The 27172-nt window shown below is 35.3% G+C and overlaps 1 protein-coding gene across 3 annotated transcripts in view; it reads left to right on the top strand.

Moving 5' to 3' along the window:
• The window catches only part of SLC35F5 (solute carrier family 35 member F5), a 41817-nt gene extending 15141 nt beyond the window's left edge, over positions 1-26676 (top strand). The window contains exons 10-18 of one of the 3 annotated variants that reach the window (XR_006220658.1): positions 1011-1075; positions 3002-3106; positions 6257-6416; positions 10813-10903; positions 14941-15095; positions 15612-15705; positions 17926-17965; positions 21209-21313; positions 25476-26676. Coding sequence is in view for 1 of the 3 variants with exons in the window: in XM_042994286.1 (XP_042850220.1) it covers positions 1011-1075; positions 3002-3106; positions 6257-6416; positions 10813-10903; positions 14941-15095; positions 15612-15687 (652 nt within the window). In the remaining 2 variants the exon portion in view is untranslated. Of the gene's footprint in view, positions 1-1010; positions 1076-3001; positions 3107-6256; positions 6417-10812; positions 10904-14940; positions 15096-15611; positions 15706-17925; positions 18255-21208; positions 21314-25475 lie in introns of those variants that run through there. The other 2 variants (XR_006220659.1, XM_042994286.1) reach the window with 2 other exon arrangements.
• Positions 26677-27172: the final 496 nt, after the last annotated feature.

The raw sequence follows: 27172 nt of genomic DNA on the forward strand, positions 1-27172 counted from the left end.
AATGATTTAATGAAGAGAGTAGTGTTTCTTAGCTGTCAGAGCTGGGTTTGAGTCAGAGCTTTGTTCTTTTTTCCTGTCAGTTTCCTTAAGCTCTCTGAGATAGTTTCCTAGGTGAGAACATGATGATCGTATTAGCCTCGTTTGAAAGTTTGGAGCCAGTGTATATAAAAAGCAATTATCACAGGGACTGAGGTACTTGGTAGTCACATACGTGGTAGCTCTTATTACGGTGTGTTTTTCTCTTTTAGCCATAACCATGGTAGTTTTCAGGGGTAGGCCGGTTGACCCAACTAATTTATTATTTAGAGGTTATGCCCACTAGAAGTTTATTATATTGCATGCATGATTAGCTAATGTTTTAGCTAAACCTATTCTTGTGTTAGGGGAATACAATATATTTGTATTGGGGAAGTAAATGAAGTTTAATTCGGTTGAATTTTTTGTCAATTTATAATTAATTTAATCGTTCAAATATTTAAGTATGGTTTTATTGTTAATTTAGGTTTTACCAATAGGCAGCATTTGTGCTACCGTTAGGTTTGTATGGGTATACTGTATGCATATCTTCAAAAACAAGTTTGGAAGAGGCTGAAAAGTTAGTTACTTCTTAACCAAAAGCAGTAGGTAGCATAGGAGGTAAGAATACTTACCTAGAAGCAGGCTACCGATAGATTCAGTCCTATCTGTGTGATTTTGGTCAAGTTACTTCATATGTTTGTGTGTGAGTTTTCTCATGTGTAAAATGGTAATGGTAACAACAGTAATACCTTTATTATAAAGTAATTTGTACATTTTGCAAGAATTAAATGATTTAAATACAAGTATAGCATTTACACTGTCCTGTTATCATTGTTAAGTATTATTAATTAAATCACTAAGTTCTTTGACAGTTTAAGTTTTGCTCAGTTTTGAGCATAGTCTTGATTACTTGTAAATAATTTTTATCTTCATTACTAGCCCTTTTAAGGAATGTATTATTTTGCTTATTAGTAATGCTCTTACTCTCACAGCATTGGAGGTGTTGTGCTGGTTAATTTGTCAGGGTCTGAAAAATCTGCTGGAAGAGATACAATAGGTAAGTAAGTACTTGACTCTGCATTCTTTCTGTTACAGTATACAAGACAGTTTGTACATATCAGTGTTTATGTCCTTGTGTGCATGTATGTGCATGTGCACACACACACACAGAGGGTGGGCACTAATGGGGCCTTTTTTTTTTTTAACGTTTTTTTGGAAATCATGTAAAAAAATTAAAAAATAGTTAATAGAATTCTCATATAGCCATCACTCAGATTCTCCGCTGTGTACATAGCTTCAGTATAGTTATAAAAATCAGGAATTAACATTGATTATAATTTAGTTAATTTGTATATCCTTTTCATATTTTACCATGTTTCCCATGAATGTTCTTTTTCTGGTCCAGCATCACTTGTTGCACTTAGTTGTCATGTCTCCTTAGTTTCCTTTAATCTAGAACTGTACCTCAGTCTTTTTTTTTTTTTTTCTTTTATAACCTTAACACTTTGAAAAGGATACTGTCCAGTTGTTTTGTGGTATGTTCCTCACTCTTGGTTTGTCTGATACTTCCTTATGGTTAAATTTATGTTGTGTATTTTTGATTAGAATGCCATGGAAGTGATATTGGAAGTGTCCTGATCGGTAAATCATATTAGAAGGCACATGGTGTTGTCCCATTAGTAGTGACTAATTTTAAGGTAGTGCCTGCCAGGATGCTCCAGTGTCAAGTTACTAACTTTTTTCTTTGCAACTAATAAGCATCTTGTAGGGAGATACTTTGAGACTACGCACATACCATGTTTCTATTATACTTGCACCCACTAATTTTGTGGTTCACTCATGATTCTTGCCTGAAACATTTAGTGCTATGGTGAACACTCAGTTTCGATCTATTGTTTAGACTGAACAAAAACAAAGATAGTAGAACCCAGTTTTATGGCTTCCTTCTGGATGCTTTGTTTAGATATTTGAAATTCATTGAATGGAACACTGCTTTCTAAACTATCCCTGGTTATTGCCCAGGCATAGTTCATGCCTTGAACTGCTTATGTCTTTCTCACCCTTGAACTGATAGCTATGCCTTGAACTATATCATTTCTCACCCAGAGCAGCTTTGTATATGTAAAACGATATATGTATTTGTTGTGTATGCGTGAGGTTTTATTGATAGACTTTTTTTGCTTTCTTAAAAAAGTTAAATTTTTAAAAAATAGATTCAATAAAACATTGGAATTTGGGATAATTAATTGAAGTATTAAATGTGGTCACTTGGCAGACAGCACATTAATTTAGCTGTTTTTAAAACTTAGTTAAATGTCTTTGAGAATGAGTTAATATTAAAGAGAATCAGCATTTATTATGCCCGTACTATACGCCATGTATTAGATATTTTAGAAAACATTAAAAAGTATGTTTGTACTTTTCAAGTTCTTGACTTTAATCATTACCTAGACTTACAAAATAAAAACACTAGAGAATAAAATAATATTACATTTAACCATGTAAATATTAAATTGTCTAAAATAGAAGACCAGGAGGATGGAAATTCAGTGGAGTAGGAGGAGGATGCTTTGTGGCAGACGTGGGACTTGAACAGGGCCTTGAAGATGGTAGTACAATATATACTAAAGATGATACATGACAGTGGGGAGGACTGTATAAGCAATGGCTTAACCATATTACACCAGACAGTGTCAGGTGTCAAACTGAAGTAGCATTTCAAAATTAAAAAAACAAATAGTTACTTCCATGGTTTTAACATTATGTGTGTTTGTATAGATCATTGGATGTTTGCACATGTGTTTGTTCACTCTTTAAACTGCTTCCTGAACTCCTGGAGGACATGGAGGGGGTGGGCTATACTTTATCTTTTCATATTTGTGTACTTCTTGAAATAGTATCTGACACCGTATTAGATTTTAAATAAGTGTGTGTTGAATGAATTAATGAAAAATGCGTGAACTCATTATGTTGATTTTTACAGGTTCCATTTGGTCTCTTGTTGGAGCCATGCTCTATGCTGTCTATATTGTTATGATTAAGAGAAAAGTAGACAGAGAAGATAAGTTGGATATTCCAATGTTCTTTGGTAAGAATATGTTTAACCTGTGAGGCTATTTACTCTGAATGATTAGCTTAGGGTTTTGTTTTAGAGGGAATAAGGAAGCCTTTCTCTTTTCCTCCATATGATTCTTTAAAACCATCAGATTTTAAGGCTCATGAAGTCCAGTCTCAGTGTTTTTCTCATACCTTGCCCTGCATAACTGTGTACCTCTGACAGAAGGCCAGTTTCCTCAGTGTGAAGTAAAGAAAGAAATTCTTCCTAATGCCTTTTTTGCATTCATGTTTCAGCCTTTGAATCAGATATTTTCCTCATTGATAGGAAAGAATTATGCTATTACAAGCATGTGAGAGAATACCTGTTGTATTACACATTTTACCATTTTTGACTTTTTAGAAGCAAAGAATACTATTCTAGTCTATGTACTTTTCATTAAAACTCATGGGACACTTAAAGGCTTTCCATCTGCTCTTTAAGATATAGGCTTTTTTATGACATAGATTTTTCAAATTACCAAAATGTAGTTTCTGGCATCAGTTCTTAATTTTTGTAAATAAAATACTGAATATGAGAACTTATAAGTTCTCATTTGCCTGATATCAGCTGAGTAAAATAGTTGTGTTATCTGTCAGATATCTGTAGATATCTTCTAAAAGATATCTGAATATCAGTAGATTAAAAAAAGCCTGGATGAAAGTTCAAAGTACAGCTTATGGGGAATTAGGAGACCAGGAATATGGTTGTTATAATTTCATTTATTTCATACTCATCTGAGAAATAAGGAGATTGGACAGATGAGTAGCTTTCAAAATGATTTACAGAGGATCCTGGGATGGGTGGGAGGAGGTGGAGTTGCATGTATGGTTCTGGTTCTTAGAGCCCTTTGTTGCTTCAGCTGGAACAGCTCTGTTTTCTTGGGCTTTTGCATTATAATTTGATTTGTAGAAAATATTTTTCTGGTAAGAAATGTTTGAATATCTTCACGTAAAGTTTAACAGAAACAAAACATTTGGAAAGCTACCAGACCAGGTGATCACTCAAGTTTAAGTATGGAATTCAATAAATATGCCTTAAATATGAAGGTAACTTTAATAATGTCTTATTTTAGGGTCATAGAAAATTCCACCTGGAATGGAATGAAATGCTAATATTTTCTGAGTGTGTGTTTTTTTTAAGATTGGCAATTTTCAGGAAAAATTGCTTAATTTATTCTTATTACATACAGACAAAAAAATCATATGTGATTTTTATATATCATATATGACATGATCTATAACACAATATTGATTTGATCTGGGCTTTATAATAGGCAGGACCAGAAAGAAGTTAGGATTGGATTGTGGAGGGTTCTTTAGGGATGGAGATGTGAGCAGAGCATAACAGGGAACAGTGAGTGGATCTGTGCGATTGTGCTGGAAAGCCCACTTTAGGGAAGAACAGGAGGGTATACAGGCCAGATTCTGGAGGGTGGAAGCAATTGGGACCTTTGTTTTTAGGTTCAGAGGTTGGTAATACATGTGGGATTCCATAGACTTGATAGTCCAGGGACGGCAAAGTAGATTCGGTTTTTGATGATGCCAAATTTCGGTGTTTTGATTACGACAACTTCTTAATGTTGTGTAAGCTTTTCAGATCATGAGTCCCTTCTGTATGTGTGTCATTTTGTTTGTTTTTATTTTTATCACTAGATGTCTTAAATTGGGTATTCTAAAAGCAGGATATGAGACAGGAATTTCTTATGGGTGATTATTGAGGGGATGCTCTGCAGGGAAACCTGACAAGGGAGTAAGAAAAGCAGGATAGAGTAGGGGAAAGAACTGTTATGGTCTCAGTATAATTGAGGTTTGGCCCAGTTCATGGCATGTTGGGGCAGGAGATGGAGGGGGAAAGGAGCCGGTAATGTCTAGGTACTCCTCACAGACGTCCTCACAGACAGTAGGATTTCAGCCATGAGAGGAGCCTTGTGCATCCTCTATGGGTTAGTTGTGGGATACAGACGGTGTGGGGTGATCACTTCTTGGGAAAATTTGGCTTGTTTGCTCTCCGAGACCATTCTTCAGAGGAGGCAGGTAACTGTGAATCTTTAGGAGCAGATAGAGACTAGGTGCTCCAGTCCTGTAAAGATTTAACTAGGCATCCGAAATACTAGCCTATTATTTAGCAACAAATATGAAATATATATTTACTATAACTTAACTTTGAAGAAAACTCTATAGTTATCTAATGAATCTCATAGTGGATCTGCAATGTTAAACTGTATAGAAAGTGCGATAAAAATTACTATAAAATTGTAATTTTTTTCTTTACAGTCTTTGTATTCATAGGGACTCATAAACTTGCATTTCTATAATAACAATAATAGCTCACCTTTTACTAACTTTTTACTTTATGCTAGTACTATGCTGTATTTTGTAAGTGTTAATCTAATTCTCCCACTAACCTATTTAGATATGATTTTACACTCATGGATTGGAAAACTGAGGCTTCAAAGAGGTTCTGCATCTTGCACAAAGTTTACACTACTAGTGAATGGTGGAGCTGGGATTGGAACCCAGAGCAATTAGACTGCAGAGCACATACAGTCAACCACTAAATGTTACAGCCTTCCTTTATGAGTAGTCAGTCTGTCCTTAGTTCATATGTTGAGTAGCTATTTATGTAGGTATGTTCTCTCACCAACTAGTTTATAGGCTCCTGGAAGGCAAGAACCAAGAATGTATTGTTTTGGAAACTTCCTTCATTATTCCGAGCATGCCACAGGTGTTTTATACATAAATATGAGTTGAATCAGGGAGCAGCCATCAACTTCCTCATAATTTAGGCTGAATATCCATATACACACCATATACCAATTGTTTCTTTAAGTTTGAAGACACTAAATTATTGGTAGCTAAGGTTAGCAACCTTTCTTTCTGAATTAAGTAGTTTATTCCATAGGAATTGCTCCATGCAGTGAATAGTTGAACCTTGAAGATTCAGTGATCACCAGCTGCTAGTGTAGTTTTTTCTGGTGTTGAGTTGTCCATAGATATGAACCAAAGAAACACAAGTTCCAGTTAAGAAAACCAGTTAGAACTCTTTGTGTAAAATCTAATGTTCTCTAATTATAGAGTTATAAGTTTGAAAATTTTAAATAAATCACAATTACTAACTTTTGTCTCTTTTATACATATTTAGGTTTTGTAGGTCTGTTTAATCTGCTGCTCTTATGGCCAGGTTTCTTTTTACTTCATTATACTGGATTTGAGGACTTTGAGTTTCCCAATAAAGTAGTATTAATGTGCATTATCATTAATGGCCTTATTGGAACGGTTCTCTCAGAGTTCCTGTGGTTGTGGTATGTACTATTTATTACACTATCATTTATTAGTTACCAGTTTATGGACTTTGGGATAGATTAAGTATTTTATATTTCTTCTGTCTTTTGATGGTTCCTCCTGTGCACCTTCCCACCCCGTACACTTCACAATTTAATAAAGTAACTCTACTAGAGCAAGAACTTTGTCTTTTAACTTCTGTGCACCCATTGTGTAGAGTATTACCTTGCACATAGAATGAGCTCAACAAATATTTGTTGAATAATTTCTGATGAACATAAATGATCTACATTTGTAAAAATGTTTTAAAGGTAGAATGTTATATAAATGAAAGGTGCCATTACCTAATGGACATCTAAACTTACGAGGTTTATATTCTAAATATGAATAACATGAGTTCTGAGTGAGAATCTAGGGAGCTTTGCTTATTTAGGAGACTTTGGAATGTCTGGTTGTTCATAGATGCTTTTTGTTTTTTTATTCTTAGGGCTTTTCGTGTAAGTGAGCCACATGTGTAACCCTAAACCTCAATTAACTTGGAATGATAATATGCTTTGAAATGTTATAATACCAAGTATGTTGATATGTCATAATGATCCTAAAATAGTTTGAAGACAATATTATGTGTGGTGTTTAAGAAATCTTTCAGATATAGAGCTTGATACTTAGTCCTGTTTCCATCTAATAGGAACTGAAAAAAAAAACAACAACAACAACACAAATTGTACCTAAACTCCTAAAAGGAATTTTTTATTATATGCTAGTTAAGACTACTAACTAGTTTTCCCTTGCAAAAGACTACAACAAAAGTAGCCTTTTCCATGGATTTCCTTAATACTTTGCCTGTACTTTCCCCCTTCCTCAATTAAGGAAATTTCTCTGTTTTCTTGATAGTCTCCCACACTCCCTTTCATTTGTAGTACTGAAAGATTAACTTTCATTTGTAGTAATTTATGTATTTAAATTCCTTTGCTGATCTAAAACTCTTTGATATCAGAATCCATTTACTCATTCATTCTTCCATCTTTCATTGCATGTATTTTAGGTGCGCATCAAAGAGAGTTATGTATTTTATTTCCTAGATTATATATCATATATTCCCTTTCATCCTATTCTTTTCTATCAATTTTGGTATTTCTTTTGTCTCATTTCTCTTGCCTCTCTCTACTCTTGGGTCTGGACAGGTAGAATTACTTACTCTGGTAGAGTTTTGATTGAACTCAGTTGAGTCGTGAAGAATTGTTGATCTTCAGCCATTTTTTACTGCAATTTAAATAATTATGTGTACTTAACTATATTTCAATACAAGTTCATGTTTTCTAGTTCTTTAAGTTTAGTTTAAGTTAGAAAATTTCAAAGCAAATGAATATATTTCAAAGCAATAATTAGATTTTTCTTTGGGTGTTGGCTAGAGAAAGCGTTTAGTATGATGCTTATTACATTAAGACTCATAGTAAACATGGACTGTGCCACCTGTAAGTATTAAAATGCTCATTCTTTATTGAGAGCTTTATTTTTAATAAACATATACAATAGAGTTTTATTATGTTTAGCAGAATTTGATGTAGGTTCTGGAGGATGATCAAGCATGACATGTAATTTCTCTATGTGAGTTTTTTAGTTGCTCCCTTGGAGAAACTTTACATTTAAATAAATAATAACATGTTTTGAAATTTTTTTAATATAACTTTTTTAGAATGAAAAGAGTAATTCATGCAAAGGTATACAAAAGGGTGTACAATGAAAAGGAAATCCTATTATCTCTTTTTCACTCCAAATCTCCATTCCTTTCTTTCATAGACAATCACTGTTAACTTCTAAGCCTTCTACAAATTTTTCTGTACATGCAGAAGGGTGTGTCAGTCTCCTAATTACCACCCCCCACTCCAACAAATTGTTTTATTTTTAAGACACAAATGGGAGCATACTATAGATAGTGTTCTGTACTTTGGTTTTTTTTCACAGATTATCTTACAAATCTTCACATATCAGCACTTGGGTTCAGTTCATTTTTTAAAGCCTGTGTATAGTTCTAATACATTATGTTTCAATCCATTATGTAACATAATAAGTAGAATATAATGTATGTTACTGGTTCCTTATTGAGAGCCATTTTAAGTTTCCATTCCTTTACTTTGTAAATAAAATAGCGTTGAATATTCTCCTATATGTCTTTGGGTATATATGTAAGCATTCTATAGGATAAATATCTGTAAGTAGAAAAGACTGAGTCAATTATAGGGACTTTAGATTTTGATAGAGAATTGCAATGTCATTCTCCACAGAGGAAACACAACTTATATTCCCAGCTATGTATATATGAGTATTGATATATGAATATATGAGTATTGTTGAATAGTTAAACTATACAAAGTCATATATTATGATAAAAGCTATATTTATCCTTACCTAGAATGGATTTTTCAGGATCTCAAGAAGGTTTATTTTTCAGATACACTCTAATACTTGAGTGTTTAGAGTACTAATGATAACAACTCAGTAGCAGGAAACCAGTCAGTGAAGAAACAAACATATCCCTTATACTCTGGGTGTTCTTGGCAACAAAACAAGTATAAGAAACATGTCTCTCTATATATTACCTTTTTTTAAATTATAAGAAAATAGACATTTCTCAGAAGTCATAATTTGCATGTATAATGATTCCCTTCTTTGGGAGAAGCAGGGTTATTGTATGTTTAACTGTAAATGGAACAGTAAACTTCAGTGTACATAATCAAGGGCTGAGTAGTAAACTACAGATTTAAAAGTATGGTTGTGAACTTTTTTTTGTAAATTAAAGATGTGTTCTTGTCCCTCATTGTTTATTTTTTAAAAATTGAGGTGTACTGTAAAGCGCATATACTGTACCATTTGTATTAGATGTTGAATGGTAGCACCTAGTTCTCTGTCTCAGCATTTCCCAGAGTGTGCCCCTGAAATGATAAAAGATGATAAAAGGATTCAACCATCAGCCAAATTAGGAAAAGGCAGTATAAGTCAAATAGTTTTCTTTTTCTATATTTATTTTGAGAGAGAGAGCATGCACATGCAAGCACAGGTGGTGGAGGGGCAGTGGAAGACAGAGAGAATCCTAAGCAGGCTCCGTGCTCTGTGCTAAGCTTGATCTCATGACAGTGAGATCATGACATCAGCTGAAATCAAGATTCAGATGTTTAACCAACTTAGCCACCCAGGCACCCCAAATAGTTTCCTTTTTAATACTTCATCTCAGACTCTTTATGATAGTACTTTGTGTTACAAATCTCTAAGTACATATGCTGCATTAAAAAAGAAAAAATTGACCTCCTGAACTGTCTTTTCACAGAGCAGCTAGCTCGTAAGTAGTGGGAACCACTAGTACTTGAGTTCTCTTTCCTGCATTAAGAACTAATGGTATAGCCTCTAGTGAATATGTTGAGTGACACTTTATCAAGATAGCCTCTTCTATTGCAGGATAGCATTATTAATACTAATATATACTGAGCTAGAATTTACTAACCTAGAATTTCCATGGGTCTGTAAGTCACAATTACATGCATTACAGTTTTATCTTGGCTTGTAATTTCTTTTTTTTTCTTTTTTTCTTTTTTAAAGTAACCTCTGCCTGCAATGTGGGGCTCAAACTCATGACCCTGAGATCAAGAATCTCATGTTCTACTGACTGAGCCAGCCAGGCGCTCTGTTTTCTTTTCATACAAATTATTAGTCTGTATAAATGGCTTATCTATTTGGTATAATGCTTTCTTTCATTTTTTTTTCTTTCAACTAAACAAAATCATGTGCAGATTGCTATTTCAAAATTTGATACCAACATTGGTAGTTCAAGGGGAAAATAAAGTGAAGAGCTTAAGTTTGGTTAGGACATTTGCTAGAAAAATGGAAAGCAATAAGGAAGTACATTAAAAAATAACCAGTCCTTTTCAATGCTGAGCCAAACCAAAAGAACAACACAGGTCAGAAGACTATTTTAGTTTTCATGAGGGTGAGATATTTTTGGTTTGGTGAAAGACTCACGTGTTGGCTTATCACTTTCTTAGAAGTCTGTGGTGTGAAGTGTTGTCCTGCAGTTTAATAAAGCTGTTTCCTTTGTTAGCTAAGTATCGTCATTACAAAACTATGAGAACTCTTTCAGCAATTTTATTAAAAATGTTAATGAAATAGAAGCTATGCATCCAAATTGAATAATATCTGTAAGCAGATCTGGAAAATGCCATAAAGTACTTTGAAAGTTTTATTCTTACGTATTTGGATTTTTAGTATTTGAAGGTAAACTTTAAGAATCTTTCTAGTTGCTTTATTGTGTCTGAGTCTGTCCTAAGCTTTTGTTTTTGCTCCTGATCTCTCATGTCCATATTTCGTTTGGTTGTTTTACTTTTCTAATATGGAAACATGTATTTTCTTCTTTTTCCTTTTTAGGGGCTGCTTTCTTACCTCATCGTTGATAGGCACACTTGCACTAAGCCTTACAATACCTCTGTCCATAATAGCTGACATGTGTATGCGAAAGGTAAGACACACTATTTATTAGATATTTTAGATGTAGTTTTAAAACAGAGACAGTGAAAGTTAGGGCACATGATTAAATGTCCCAAGGTGCTTTACTACATAGAGATATATAAAAAGTACCAAAGAAATGGATAATCTCTTGCATCTTTAGCTTTTCAATTTTTTTTTTTCTTAATTTCTTAGTGAAGAACAAACAGTATCTTTATATGTAGTTCTCCAGTTTTAGAGCTGATTATTGCATGTTTTCTTTGGTAAGTCAGTGGTATAGAATAGAAAATGGGATATATCTTATTATATAATTAGTGGTGTTTTGATTTCTAAGATAAATTCCAAAGTTTCTTTAATAGTGTGATACTATTATCAGTCTGAGCAACAGGAATAATGTTTCTCAGCAAATGCTCATTTCTGTCTGGTTCAGGAGGGGCAAGTGCTCTGTTCCTCTTCTGTGATGTCCTGGTCTGGATGCAGGGACTTTTATGATGAACATTGGCAATGATAACATCACAGAAAAGAGAATACCTTGTAACAGCCCGAAGGGAGGAGTTTCTTTAGTGCTTTTGGGGGTAAGGGGGAGAAAGGCATGCCATATATATTCAACTAAAAGATGTAGTGTAGTCATTTATCAGTTCAGTGTTTGTAAAACTTTGAACTCCAGGTATTAAGTAACAAAATTGCGTGTGTGTGTGTGTGTGTGTGTGGTTTGGTTTAATACAATTTGAAGAGGGAATACTTGAAAGCCCTAAGGCTTATAATGTGTAGAAATTATAATCAAAGTTTTAAAGATATTTTTTTTTAGAACTTTGTGCAGTTTTTAGGATAAAGGCAAAATACTCTCAGTGATATGTATTTTCTTTATTTAAAAAACGGTTCTGTTGCTGATACTTTGTTTCATGGCTCAGTAAATTCTTGCTTATTTGTCATGGTTATTAACAGAGTTTCACCTTAATTTAGGTTATCTTCTATATCATGCATTTTCAAAGAGCAAGAATATTGTAACATATACATAACACTGAAGTTATATACATCATTAGATTCTTTATAGGTTTAAATAATATCCAGGTCCTTCCACATCTCAGGATCTTGAATATCAACCAAAATTGCTCTAGTGAAACTAGGGGAGTGCTGTATAAGAGGATTTTGGTAGACTACTATGTAAATGAGCTTTTCTGTACTGATATTTTGAAAATATCAGCTTTTGCTGATTTGAAAAATAAAAATTGAAGGTTAATTTTAGGATTTTTAAAACACTGTCACAGGGGATCTAATTTTATTTAATGAGTATGTAATTTATGGATTCAGATATTTTAAGATGAGGGCAAAACATAAGGAAAATGAAGATAAATGATTGATTGATTAGAAAAACATAACCAGTCTTTTCTCGATTGTCTTCACATCTCGAATTGGACAGCCAGTTAAATGAGTTGGCTGGGCCTCCAGTGAGAATCAAGGGTAGGAAGATACTTTCTAGAAAAAGTGGCAGGGTGTCCCAGAACTGTAATAGAAACAGGAGAACTCTACTTTCATGTTGTTTTTTTTTTTAATTCTAATAAGCAACTATTTATATATAGTTTCTGAAATTTCAGCATTTATCAATATTTTTTATTGTGCTTAAAATAAATTATTTAAACCTATTTATAATTGATATTTTGTATGATAGGAAGCATCTCTGCTAGTATTCACATTTATATCCAGATATGGTCAGGTTTAGACAGTAATGTAGACAATTTTTTGTCATTGTCTTCATTTTATTTTATTTATTTTTAATTTTTTAATGTTGTTATTTATTTTTGAGAGAGAGAGAGGGCAAGCAGGGGAGGAGCAGAGAGAGAGGGAAACACAGAATCCTAAGCAGGCTTCAGGCTCTGAGCTGTCAGCACAGAGCCCAACGTGGGGCTTGAACTCACAAACCACGAGATCATGACCTGAGCCGAAGTTGGACACTCAACTGACTTGAGTCACCCGGGCACCCCTCAGTGTCTTCATTTTAAAATGCTGTCTTCATAGCTTGTTGGAAATAAAATCACAACTTTTTTATTATGTGGCAACACATAAATAACTGCATTGTTACAGGTGAACTTTGCTTTTAAAGGTCAAGTAGGGTTCTACCCACCTTTACAAAGTTTACTTTTACTCAGTTGTAAAATAGGGTTTTAGCTGAATATTCATGAAATCACTCTTATCTACTATATCTATATCTTTAACTTTCATTAGTCATAAGTTTTCATACTTTTTCTGGTCTTGGGTCATTTAAATACGTCGTGGTTTTCTAGATTATTAATATTCTGGCAAATATTCCAAGAATATGTTTTGCCAAAAATTTGATAGCATTGTGAAGGCTTTTTAGTATCTCTTACTGACTGCTCTTTCCTGGGTATTCTTAGGCTCACAGCCTGTGTGTGTATCTGCAAGCAGGACATGCATATTAAAAGTTGTCAGTGATTATTCTTGCATTATGCATTGTGAGTCCCTCATAAAAAATATTCTCACAAAACCTCTTTGCTCTAATGGTGCTGTGAACTGGAGTATTATATGTTTCCCACCAGAGGGAGTCTTGCTTATGATTCTAAACTGCACTTTTTTTTTTTTTAATACTTACAGAGAACAAGCACAGTTTTTCTTATTTTAAAGATAGGAGTTACTATTTTCATCAGTATGTTGAAAGCAAATCACACCACTGGGTTGCAGCTGAGTCTCAATCAGTGCAGCCTTCTTTGACAATTGGTTTTGATTCTTAGTTGAATCTAGATGGTAGAGGTAAACTAATGAAGGGAAAAATTTTTCTTCACTTTATGGCATCTCATTATCTTCAATTTTCTTGACAACCCTGATAAAATGATGGATTGGAGGCTCAACCTTGATGATATCTGATGGGCTTTTCACCCCTGAGGCCCTGCTTGCTGCTGTCTTCTCTGGCTCACGTTTCTTAGTAAAAGTGTTCTTGTTTGTTGTCTTTAGTGTACTTAAGCCATGATTTCGTTTTGGAATTTTTTTCATTTGTTACTACATAATCAAATTATTTTAAGAGTAAGCAGGAGAATTTGTTGCAAATTTTTAAAAAAAATTTTTTAATGTTTATTTATTTTGAGAGAGAGACTGAGAGTGAGCAGCAGAGGGACAGAGAGAGAGGGAGACATAGAATCCAAAACAGGCTACAGGCTCTGAGCTGTTAGCACAGAGCTCAACGTGGGGCTCGAACCCACGAACTGTGAGATGATGACCTGAGCAGAAGTCGGACGCTTAACTGACAGAGCCACCCAGGTGCCCCTGTTGCAAACTGTTAATTAAAGGTTTGCACAAGTTGCACTTAAGGGTTTTTGGTGCTGTCTTTGGGAAGGAATGGTAACATAGCACAATGTATCACAACATATTATAGCATAGTTTTTTAAAATGTGAGTTTTTGGAGCACCTGGCTGGCTCGGTTGAGTGTCTAACTCTTGATTTCAGCTCAGGTCATGATCCCAGTGTCATGGGATTGATCCCCCATGTCAGGTTCCACACTGAACCTGGATTCTCTTTCTCCCTGTGCCACTCAACCCTGCTTGTGCGCGCGCTCTCTCTCTCTCTCTCTCTCTCTCTCTCTCTCTCTCCCTCTATCTGTAAAATAAAAAAGTAAAAATAAAAATGTGAGTTTTTGAAGGTGACTTCAAAACTGAAGGGAGGATCTACTTGAGGATTGGCAGTAATCAGTACAGGAAAAAAATGGGCAATGTGTTGTGGAAGACCAAGCTAAATGGTTCGTAATTCTGCTCTCAGATGTGCTATGCCTAATACAGGAAAAGCATGCCTTCTGGCTTTCCTAGGCCATTTTCCAAGCAAGACATGTTTTTGTTGGTAATTTAAGCAAGTGGAATCATATGCTGAAGTTCTGAATCCTCATATTTAATAATATACTTAATATATTATTAATGCTAAGTATTATCTTCTTGGTGTTTTGACTTATTCCTGCAGATTTTCATAAATGGAAAACTTATTTTAAAGAATAAAGTTGTCTTAATGATAATGGTGGATTGTTTTTATTTTTCTATCTTTTATTTTTAGGTGCAGTTTTCTTGGTTATTTTTTGCAGGCGCGATCCCTGTATTTTTTTCATTTTTTATTGTAACTCTCCTCTGCCATTATAATAATTGGGATCCTGTGATGGTGGGAATCAGAAGAATTTTTGCCTTTATATGCAGAAAACATCGTATTCAGAGGTATATTTGGTTCCAGTATAAGTTTTTGAAAATATAATCCTTGCTAATTAAACTGGAAATCGTATCATGCTGGACTAATTTGTAGACACTTTGTGAAGAATTACTGAAAGATTATAATTTTATATGTACTATGCCACATAAAATTAAAATAAGTTGTTTAGATCCTTTGTGTGGTAAGATAGTTTCTTCACAACTACTTTAAAAAATATTTTGATTTATAGGTAAAACCAAAGTGCTTACTGTTTTGCTGTGATGAATTTAAATGTAGAAAACTTTCATTGGTGTGAACAAAATTTAAATAAAATATGATAACACTGCTCCAAATATCTTTCTTTTTTAAGAGAGAAAGATTTTTACATCCTACTATAAAAAGAACTTGGGGCATGTTGTTGGGAAGTCTTGCCTTAGTCTTAGTGTTGACCTCACAGCTTCAGCCAGTAGAATAGATAATTTTTAAGGGCTCCTTTCCATTCAAAAGCTTTCCTTAACTATTGCCTTAAAAACATTTTTTTTAAGGGTTCCAGAAGACAGTGAACAGTGCGAGAGTCTCATTCCTATGCACGGTGTTTCTCAGGAAGACGGAGCTAGTTAGCTGTTGTCTGTAGTCCAGGTTTGTATGTTAGCTAGTATTCGTGCTGAATAAGGTTCTTTATTCCTGTAATCTCAAATACTGTCTAGAGGGTAAGGGAGTCAAGCTCTGGACCCATACTGCCTGGGTTCCAATTCTAGCTTCTCTGTGCACTAGCTGTGTGACCTTATACAAGGTTCTTCACCTGTCTGTGCCTCAGTTTTCTTATTTGTGAAGTGGGGTTGTGGTAGTCCCTCCTCTCTCATAAGATTACTGGGAATATTAAATACTTGGTAAGATTTAAAGTGTGCAATAGTGCCTGACTCAAATTAAGTGATCCCAAGTTCAACTATTACTTTTATTCACGCTAAGGATCATAATTTTATTTAATAATACATGTTAGAAAGATGTTTTTCCTCTAGTATAAAAGTAAGAAAAAGTATATTAATTTGGTGTATATCCAGTCTTTTCTCTGTATGTCTGTGTGTGTTGTCTACAACTGGCATAGTGTATATCCTGATTCTCTGACTATGCTTTTTCAATTAATGTTTCAAGAACATTTCCCCATTTTTAAAAAATTGTAAGAAATACTATCTTTTATATTTCTGACAAGACAGATGAGTACGTGGTATTTTTATCTTTCACTGCATCAATGCTTGAAATACATCTAACATATATTTTTGGCAGCTATAAAAGTAGTTATATACTTATTTAGAATGAGAAATCACAGTAAATTACTGAAATTCTGCAGATTCAGGTCCCTTTCTTCTTAAGATAACCTGAGGCAGTTTATATTGAAATGTTTCCTGACTCAGCTGGGCTTCCCCTCCTCACTTAGAACATTTAACAACTCCTGTCAACTCCTTGCACTCAAATTGGCCTTTGAAAGTTAAGTGTCATCATCTTTGTGGCAGATTCACCTCTAACCTAGGGCTCAGTGTCTTGGTCTTGTGTTTTCCTTTGGTCATTTTGTATTCCAGCTTTTACTGTTACGATGGTCACCCATGCACATAGTTGAGAGAGTTCGAGTTCTAGTTCTACGAGATTGCTCGTACAGAGCAGCTGCCGCCTGCCCTGCCCACCTGCTTCTGCTCACCCGCTCTAAGAAGTCAACGTTAAACTCAGTTGTTTTGACCCCCCTCTTCCCCCCCTCCCCCCACCCCACCTCACACACTGTCTTCAAGTACCACACTTATACTTCTGTTTCTTGATTTCTCTGTTTTAGGCATCTTCAGTTGATGTTCCCACTTTGGTAGATGAGGATAGATTACATTCAAGTTTCATCCTCCTCTCTCCCCACCCCACTTGCCTGCTTTTCCACCACCTCCTCATCCCAGTGTACTTATTGTATAATTATGGATAGATTTGTAAGCAGTGTTTGCATGGTCATGGTGATGTAAATGTTACTTTTACCTGAGTCATGGTGGATTGTGCTTGGCATTTCCACAGTCCAGAGACCCTTTGTTACACTTTTAGAGAATACACCTCACATTTTCTCTGGGGATAGAGAAGGGGCACTTGACCAGCTGTAAAAAGTAAGGCAGGACATTTGAATGTCTAACTGCTTTTTCTATAAACCATGCCAGTCTTTCTGTTTTAGCTGTTTCTTCACCTCTCCTTTTAGAGATACCTGCTTCGCTGTTGTTTTCTAGTCTCTGCTCTTCCCTTTGTCCATGTGACTTTTTCCTTAAGAAAAATCCCTTTATTTTCTTTTTACTGAGGTTTTGGCAGCAAAGTAGAACCAAATATGTTTACTTACCATCTTTAAATTTTAAAAAGTACATATAGTTGTTTTTTAAAGCTTTGTAGTGCTGTAACGTATGCACTCTTTCCCTACTGTGTGTGCATTATTCCCATGGTCACACTCATGCCCCCCACCCCCACCCCAGGCAAGGACTCAGTAAATTTGGGAGTGAGAACTGGATAAGAGGAGATAGTGAAGACGGACCTCAGCAGAGTGTAAGGGAAAGGTGTGGCAGGAGTCTTTGTTGCATCGGGGTAATGGTGGGTATGCCATGAGTCAAACTGTCACCACATGATCTGTAAGCAGTGTTGGCCTTAGACACTGCTGTGGAACTCACTCCCATGCGCTTTTAGTGCTCACCTCCAGTTCCAGTATCCAGTTGTTAAGTGTAATAAACTGTGTTTGTTATATATTTCAATGTTAAGATAATTTGCTTTTTACAGTATAAACTGTAAAAATTAAAGCTATGACAGTTAAAATCTAATGATGATTTTGTGTTTGTTTGTTTTTATTTTTAGCTTGATAATGGAACATTATGCAGCGAAGAGACAATCCCTGGCAAGTTTTTGTAGAAAATGTTTCAGTGCCTAGTCTGAAAAATAACAGTTTCAGTTCTTTGGAACTCTAAAATATATTTTCCTCATACCTGTTTTCTTCATTTCATAATGAAGTACTTTGCTATGTAGCTGTGTACATATCACCACAGTTATAGGAAGTTCCAGTCCACAGTCCCGCTAAAAGACCAACCTGCCTTACACATCTCAAGGAATTCAGCTGATGAAATAATTTGAACTAATCAAGGAATAAAATTCTGATGTTCTGGAGACTTTATTTTCACATTATTTGTTAAACACTGGGCTATATTATGAAAATGTTTTCAAGAAATCATTTAAGTATATAGATCAGTGTTTCTTACAGATAAAATGATTAAGTAAGCTGCCTATAATAGGTATGGATTATACTTTTAAGTTTCGTAGAATATTGCAAATTAACAACACAGAAAAATGTTTAATTTTATGCAAGTGTGTCCATGCAAATTTAGTGGGACTTTAAAGAGAATCAATCTTTGAGAAAAATCTGGTTCACTCACACTACATATGCTGTATTACCCTTTCATAGCATTAGGTGCCTTGTATTTTAAATCTGTGACAAACTATGACAAATTTTTAAAGGGGAAGTATTATTGTAAAATGAAGAATTATGTATTTCTAAAGGCTGTATTGCTGTAAATTTAATTGATAAAGCTCTGCTTAATTTAGAGTTTTGAAGAAATATTCTGTCTTCAATTAAGACATTTTCATAATGGAATGATTTAAATTGAAGTGATGAAGAGTATTATTGAAATAAAATGTTTATATATATGTACTTGCGTGCTACAGATCTATGAATTGGTTTCTGATTTTTTTTTTCATATATGTGCCAGATTACTCTAGAACTGGATGTCTCTTAAATAATTCTAGTTTTCCGAAATAAATGTTTAATGGTTAAACATTTTACCTTGTTTGTTAAGAAGGTAAAAAAAAAAATACTTTAAAAATTCCATTTGAATTTTTCCACTACCAAGCTTAAGTTAAATATAAAATACTCCTAATTACAACTCTTAAATTTGAGTTTTATATGTACTTACTTTGCAACTGCCCCTGTTCACTGCAGACGTCAGTGAATGAACAGGTGTCTCAGGATTCATCTAGACTTTTGATGAATCACCCATTTCCTTTTCAAGTTTTGTGAAAATAGTTCATTTCTCTTCAAAATTTCCTAACAGATCTGATTTTTAAAATTCTCTTTGCAGTGTTTGGCTTCAGTTTGTGTTATTCACACTTTTAAAGTTGTTTTGGTGTTACCATAAGTCTAAAATGGAGTTTAACCATCTTTTTGCTTGTCCTGAGATCTTTTATATTAGCTTAAAAGATTGTTTATGACATTAAATTTAAAAAACAAATGGTTGTTCTCCTATTTAGTGCCACCAATAATTCTTGTACAGCTAAAAGTAGTATTGATTTTGTTACTGTGACCCAGGGTAAAGGCATTGTAAAGAATATGGACCTATAATGAATTTTTGAAAAAATATTTATTTAGTTTTGGGAGAGTGCAAGTGGGGGAGGGCGGGGAGAGGGGGACAGAGGATCCTAAGTGGGCTTTGTGCTGACAGGCTGACAAGCAGCGAGTCTGATGTAGGCTCGAACTCATGAACTGCGAGATCGTGTCCTGAGATGGCCGAAGGTGGACACTCAACCAACTGAGCCACCCAGGTGCCCCTGCCTATTTTTTTTAAGTAGGCTCCATGCCCAACATGGGGCTTGAACTCATGACCCTGACATCAAGAGTTGGATGCTTTACCGACCAAGCCAGCCAGGCTAAGGAATTTTTTCTTAAAAAGAAATTAATGAAGTAACATTTCAATTGCTCAAGCTTCAGTTGAGGTTTATTATCTAGATACCTTTACTTTCTGTTTTTTTCTGTTTTGTCACCAATACCTTCAACAAATTACAGGGTAAAATCGTTGAAACAGTGAAGGCAGAATTCAAAATTTAAATTATTCTGTAAAAATGGTAGGAAATGAGGTTGAACTTAGAATTTTTTGGGTTTTCTTATGCTCTGTGTTCACATGTCTTACAGATCATGCGTTGTCACTCAAGGACTCAGTAATAAGCCTTAGTTAGCATGCTGGTTAGACTTCCACTAGGCTACTATGTTTTGTTTTTTGTTTTGTTTTGTTTTTTGTAATTTAAGAACAACCTCTTTAGAAGGAAGCATCATTAAATCAGTTAACTGAAAGTACGAATTATTGCTGCTTCACTCATCTACCTATTACCTTTTCTCTCAGGTGTTGTCTGAATGATTTTTTTGTTTGAATACTGCAGCCACAAAGAGTGAGCAGTTGGGGACTTCCTTTCTGCACCTTTGTAGTCAAGGGTTCATCTGCTCAAAAAATAAAGTTGTGGATTACTTCCATTCTGTGATTTCCCAGACATGTAGGTCCAAGGCCCTCAGATTGCAGCAGCCTAATTGCAGGCCTCTGCAAATGTTGGCAGGGTTACATTCTAGTAACTGCTCCTGTTCTCCCTCTGTTAGAGCAGTACTGGTCCACAGTTCTATTTTTCTGAATCCAGAGACCACATGGAGCAGGGGCGCCTGGATGGCTCAGTCGGTTGAATGTTTGACTCTAGATTTCAGCTCAAGTTGTTATCTCAAGGTTTGTGGGATTGAGCCCCTCGTCCACGGCTCTGCACTGAGTGTGGAACCTCCTTGGGATTCATTCCCTCTCTCCCTCTCCTCTCTCTCTCTCTCTCTCTCTCTCTCTCTCTCTCTCTCTCTCTCTCTCTGTCTTTCTCTCTCCCCCCCCCCGCCCCTTCCCTGCTCACACGCTCTCTCTCTAAAATAAGAAAAATTAAAGTAAAAGACAAAATAGGGATTTCTGATTCCTTCTTTCAGTCTTGGACTTTTCTTCCTATATGTAATTTAAATCTCTTAAATGTTTCAAATTATGACCTTATGTTTGATGAACATCAGACTCTGAATTGAAACAAAACTGAAAAATGAAGCAGCCATACAAGTGCTTCGATGAATGCTTGTTGGAGCTCATAGAAGCCATTAGCTGTAGGTGATACACCTATACTTGAAATAAATTTTGAATTTTTAAGAAGTTGATATATTGGCTTCTATCAGCCTGGCTTAGTTAATTCCTTACATTAAACTGATTTTCCTCTGGTAGCTGATGAATAAAGTTTATTGTTTCTATAGAAGTGAACTCACAAGGTTAAATGTTAATGTTCTCAAAGGAATACTGCCTTGTTGCAGGAAGAATGCTAATATCCCATTATGGTCGTTCATGCAGAGCTGATTTGCGGTTGCAAGGTATTACTTCTCTGGAAGCTAAGGGTTTTCGGATGTCAGTGTGGTAAGGTATGTAAGCACTAATCTTCAGTGTGCTGGTTGAAGAAACAAAGTATCTGGAAAGAAGAATAAAGTAGGAATTAATTAGAAAATATTTTTTTCCAGAATCATATTAGCAAATAAATGAAATGTTATTTTTATTTTAAGCAATTCTAGTTGTTATAATTCTTCATTTCTCCCTACTTTCCTTTTGAAATATTCTTTATTACTGAATAATATTTTAGGAAGAATTCACAGAAATAATTAGTATTTGTGACATCTGCAGATTTAATTTCTATTTTGTAATGGTGATGTGACTAATACGAGATTTTCAGTTTACAGAATTTGAAGTTAGGGTTCTATTTTAATATGTCATGTACCAAAAGTTTCATTTAGATAAATTGAGATATACTTTTTGCATAGACTTGCAATTTTTAGACACCCCCCCCATTTCCTTATTTTAATATTATCAGCTTTATCGGTGTACACAAATTTTGTTTTGTAGTTCATGTACTGTATTTACACAGGTAATCTCCCTTTAAATCTTTAAATAAACTGGGGACACAGATGAGTTCATTATAAATTAGAAGCAAATAATGACTTGGGAATTCACTGTTACATTGACATGAAGCTTTTCTGTTTTGCTGTCAGACATAATGATTGCATGATAATTGAAATGTTTATTTTAACTTTAAGTCTTATTTAGATTACCTTATTTTCATTCTGATTTTTGGTTATCTAGAAAAATTGTGGTTTATCTGTTTTAAAAACTAAGCACCACTTTAATGTCATTGCATTTAAAACAATGTTTTCTGGTAAAATTGTTCATGTGCAACATATGTTATTAGAATCTCAACAATGAAATCATTGACATATATTTAAGGAAAAGTTACGTGGGGAAACTAGTACTCTGGTTAGGCATATTTGCTGAAATGCTAAAAATATCTAATGAGAACATTTTGAGTTTTCAGTAAGATGAATGTGAATTTGAGTTGGGAATTTGCAGTGGGGAAGTACTCACATGAAGACATTCCCTTCATGATATTTCAAAGTTGGAAAAGAAATATTTCAAAATTGGAACTTTTAAAGAAACTTTTAACAAGGAATATCATGAACTTTTTAGTTTTTAATTTTACGTATTGTTTCATTCTTAGGAGTTAACTTTTATTAACTTTAACTTAGATCCTATATACGAAGCCTTCAGTATTTCTTTACTTGGTCTCTCTCTCTCTCTCTCTCTCTCTTATTTTTTTTAAGTGTTTATTTATTTTGAGAGAGAGAGAGAGAGAGAGAGTACACTAGCAGGGGAGTGGCAGAGAGAGAGAGAGAGAGAGAGAGAGAGAGAGGAAGAGAGAGAATCCCAAGCAGGCTCCACACTGTCAGTACAGAGCCCGATGGGGGCTCCATCTCACAAATTGTGAGATCCTGACCTGAACCAAGATCAAGAGTTGGACACTTAACCAACTGAGCCATCCAGTCACCCCTTTACTTGGCTTTTCTATAATTAGTTTTAATGAGAGCAAGTAATTAAATAAGATCAGTCAGGCAAGAGTACTTATTAATTTCAGCGGGTCCTTGAAAGGCAGGCAGATTTGTTTCAAGAGTCTTACTTTTTGACACAAGGTCAAAACAGTTCTTTAGAATCTTACTACCAGTATTTGCTTATTTGAAATAGCTTTCACATTTTTTTCTTAGGAAAAAAATCAGTGTCAGTTAAACCATGTAACATCAAAATAGAATTTTGTTGAAGGCTATCCTTGTCTTACTCTGGTATAAAGTATAGTAATACATTTTGTGTGTGGTAGCTTAGTGTAAGATTATACTTGAATATACATTCTCCAAGGAAAGCTTATAAGACACAACATGCTAGAGAGCCGTGGCTCTCACTGCACGTGCATCAGCATCACCTGCAGGGCTTGCTGGATGCCCCCCCCCCCCGCCCCACCAGGGCCCATTCAGTAGGTCTGGGAGAAGGCCTGGGAATTTGCATTTCTAACAAGTTTCCAAGGAATGCCCTGGTACTGGTCCCAAGACCACACTTTGTAGATACCCTGAGGAAAGGGCATTAACTCTGAAGTTGGATTCTCCCTGTTCCTATTAGCAATCTAATTTGGGGGCAATTATTTAATCTGAAATATGATAGTGAAGTCAGAAGTGCCCAGCCCCATGTGCCTGGGTGCTTGATAAATGCTGACTTCCTTGATTAGTGCCCCATCACTCTTCTCAAGTGAACACTGAGGAGTGACATCAATGCCCTCTAAGTTCCTCCCCAGGTCCCAAATCCTGCGATTCTAAAAGTTCTCTAGTTCAAGCAAGAATGCCAAACAACGTAAGTGTGTGGTGCTTGAGGGAGTAGTAATAGCAGTAATACTGCTTAGACCATAGTTCTGTTTTGCTTTTGTTAGGGCTTAGCAAGTGGACTCTAAAAAGCTTTCAGTCAGATTTATAAAGCAACATTGCAGAAGTTAAATTCCAGCACAGTCTGCATCCAAGACTGTTTTATGGAGCCTGAGTATATCAGATAAATGTGCTAACTTTTCTAAGTGACCGGCCTTATTAGAGTCTCACTACATTGCCTCCTCTAACACATGTTTAAAATATGTAGTTTTCATTACTTGCTTGGCTTCTAGATGGCATTAAATAAGCTGCGAAACAAATCCAAGCTAAAATTGTGAGCACATGATTTTTATAGCACGAAATTATTCAATGTTTTATTTAAAAGTAGTCACTAGTGTATTCAGTATTGTGAATTTATAATCTTAAAAATTGGGATGCTAATAATACCAGGGTAAGGTACTGTTAGATTTTTGCATCTTATAATTCCATCTTGTTAAAATAATCACAGCCAGGGTCCTTTTGCTTTCTCCCCACCATCTTAATCTGCTATACCATAAATATGGAGATGAGTACATGTAATAAAAAGCTTGTGTAACTAATTGGTTGGGGTTTGGAGACATCAGTGGAACTTGAATAAAGCATTTGCATCCGTCCAGAATGGTCTCCTTAAACAACTGACTGCTGGGCGTCTGCAGGATGAGCCCCAAGGGCGGCATGGGTTGGGAGGTTTTCCCCACACAGTGGATACTGCAGCTGCATTTGAAATACCTACTTTTGAAAACCTGAGTGAAAGAGGCTAGACAATGTAGACATGGCATTGAAAATGCTAATGCCTTTTATTATATGACATGAAATATGAGATAATGGCAAAAAGATGTCAAGATACAATGTAAGGTCAAGTTCAACTAGTATACTCTAAAGTGGGTCTTAATATTCAGATTAGTGTTAATATTCAGATACTTGTGTGAAGCCAGGTATGTGTACTTATTTAGTTTTCTTTATAGTAATTCTGGCAAATTCTTGTGCAGATTTGTTTTACATCCGTGATACTTCCCATACTAAAATTTTATAGTATATTCTTAATCCCCTTAGGCAGGTAAATTAAAGCTGAAGTTATTGAGTGTCAGCATACTGTGATTTATATTTTTATATAAGGCAAGAGTGCATCATTCTGATAAAGTGGCAGCGTTTTAATTTTATATGATAGGTCTGTATTAAGTAATCGGGAGCAGTGTTCAAATACTCCCTGGGAAGTAGTAGTATAGAAGTAATTTTCTATAAAAGTCAGCTTCAATTACCAGACCCGGAAGGCCAGATGTAATGAAAGAGTACTTTAGAAAGATGAAATGTTTATGATAAATTAAGGACATACTTTTTTAGGTATGTTTTTCTTGGTGTGGATAATTTAATGCAGATTTTTACCTGAAATTTGTTATTATAAACTTGATAATTTTATTCATCTATTTAATAATATTTTAAGATCCTGGAGTATTTTTAAATTTAAACATAATTATAAAATCAAATCTAATTATTATGTTACTAATTCTGGTATAATTTTGGGCCAAAACTATCCTGGTTTTGAAGGCCATTTGAAACACTGCTTATTTTTATGCTATATTATTTGGGGAAGATTATAGACTACAAATAGTCTAATGTAAAATATGAATGATTTCTTTTAATTCATTTTTTTGTAAAATCATTTACACCTATAGTATCTATTTTCTATTTCAGTAAAAATACATAAAAAGTTCAGGTCTGTCTTGTGCAAACAAGCATTTGATTTCTAAAGCTTCCTTTTATTAAAACATTTCCACTCCATCATTCTTTCATACCTGAATCTCTAAATGTGTCTCAGGTATTTGATCAAGCAGATCTCCCTGTGGAACTCGGTTCAGCGTGGAGAGACCAAACATGAAGCAGAGTGAGTGGCATCTTACGGTGAGGTCTAAAGCCAACATAAAAGGTGAAATTTTTTAATCAAATCACTTTTAGGAAGGTTCCCTGTAGGAGAGATCTACATTCCATCCCATGAATAAGCCCTTCCAGTGAGTTTTTTTTCCATAGTTAGAACAGCTATTTTATTGAGTATAACAGAGTCAGGGTTCCACCAATAAAACAAAAACTACCCTTGAGTATTTTAAACAGAATTTAAAACAGAATTGATAGCTCAGGTATTAAAGGCGCTGAGAGGACAAGCAAAAGACCCAGGTAACTCAGAAATTAGCAAGAGCAGGATTCCAGGCTGGCCCTAGGCTGATAAGGCAAAGCCTGAGGCCAGGGCTGCCCAGAGGAAGCCCAATCACAGCAAAACCACAGCAAAGAGCAGGGGCCTTACAGGTGATGCCACTGAAGGCAAAGGAGGCAAAGAAATGCTCTGGCTTCTCTTTTCTTTATGCCATTCACACCCATGGGCAGGATGTGACTGGAAGCCAGCAACCAAAAGAGCTGGGAAATGGAGCCTTTGGGTGTGCATGCCTCAGCATTGGAGAGGAGATCATTCATAGGTGCAAGCATTGAGTGGCTAGCTTGGATTTGGAGGCCAGATTTTATGGAAAACACTTATTGTTAAACAACAGAATAATAGCACGTGAAGATGGCACAGTACAGGAAATACCTGGGAGCCTCTGCTGGCTTTATCCATCTCAAGTCCACTCCATGAAGAGGAGTTGAGGGAAGATGCCTGCCCTGGCATCTTTCATTTCTCATACCCTTCCCTTTTCCTCCACTTACTTCCCACTTCCTGCCTTTCCCTTTTCCCTTTCTCTTCACACTGGGCTAAAGGAAAGGCGAGTAACAGGTTTGCTTTTTTAAAAAACAAATATGAAAATAGCACATGAAAAAATTTTGTAGTGCCTGAGAGGAAGAACTAAAGCATTCAGGACTGTGTATTCATGAAAGTGTTGGGAAAGAAGAAGAATAATTTCTTAATTTATTAGAAGACTTATGAAAGACAAAAATAGAATCTTAGAATCTTAGGGAGATAGTGTTCTAAGTCTTAGGGGGCACCTGGATGGCTCAGTCAGTTAAGTGTCCAAACTCTTGATTTGGGCTCAGGTCAGGATCTCACAGTCCGTGGGTTGGAGCCCCATGTTGGGCTCTGCTGACAGCATGGAGCCTGCTTGAGGGTCTCTCTTCCTCTCTCTGCCCTTCCCTCACTGGTGGACACATCCTCTCTCAAAAGTAAACATTGAAAAAAATCTTGCTCTCAGTGCTTAAAACTTCTGTTTTCTGGGGAGCCTGGGTGGCACTCAGTTGGTTGAGCATCTGAACCTTGATTTTGGCTCAGGTCATGATCTCATGATGCTTCATGGGATCAAGCCCTGGAGTCAGGCTCTTTGCTGACATCACGGAACCCTACTTGGGATTCTCTTACTCCTCTACCCGCCCCTGCCCCCTTCTCTTTCTCAAAAATAAATAAATAAACAAAAAATAAATAAAACTTCTGTCTTCATCTACCTAATTATTTTGAAATGTCAATCATTTGTCAACCCTAACCTTCAGAGATAAAAATTTAAAACTAGTTCACTAATCATGCGATCATTGTTTTACAAC

Source organism: Panthera tigris, chromosome C1 (genome assembly GCF_018350195.1).
Source record: "Panthera tigris isolate Pti1 chromosome C1, P.tigris_Pti1_mat1.1, whole genome shotgun sequence".
In the NCBI taxonomy this organism is placed as follows: domain Eukaryota; kingdom Metazoa; phylum Chordata; class Mammalia; order Carnivora; family Felidae; genus Panthera; species Panthera tigris.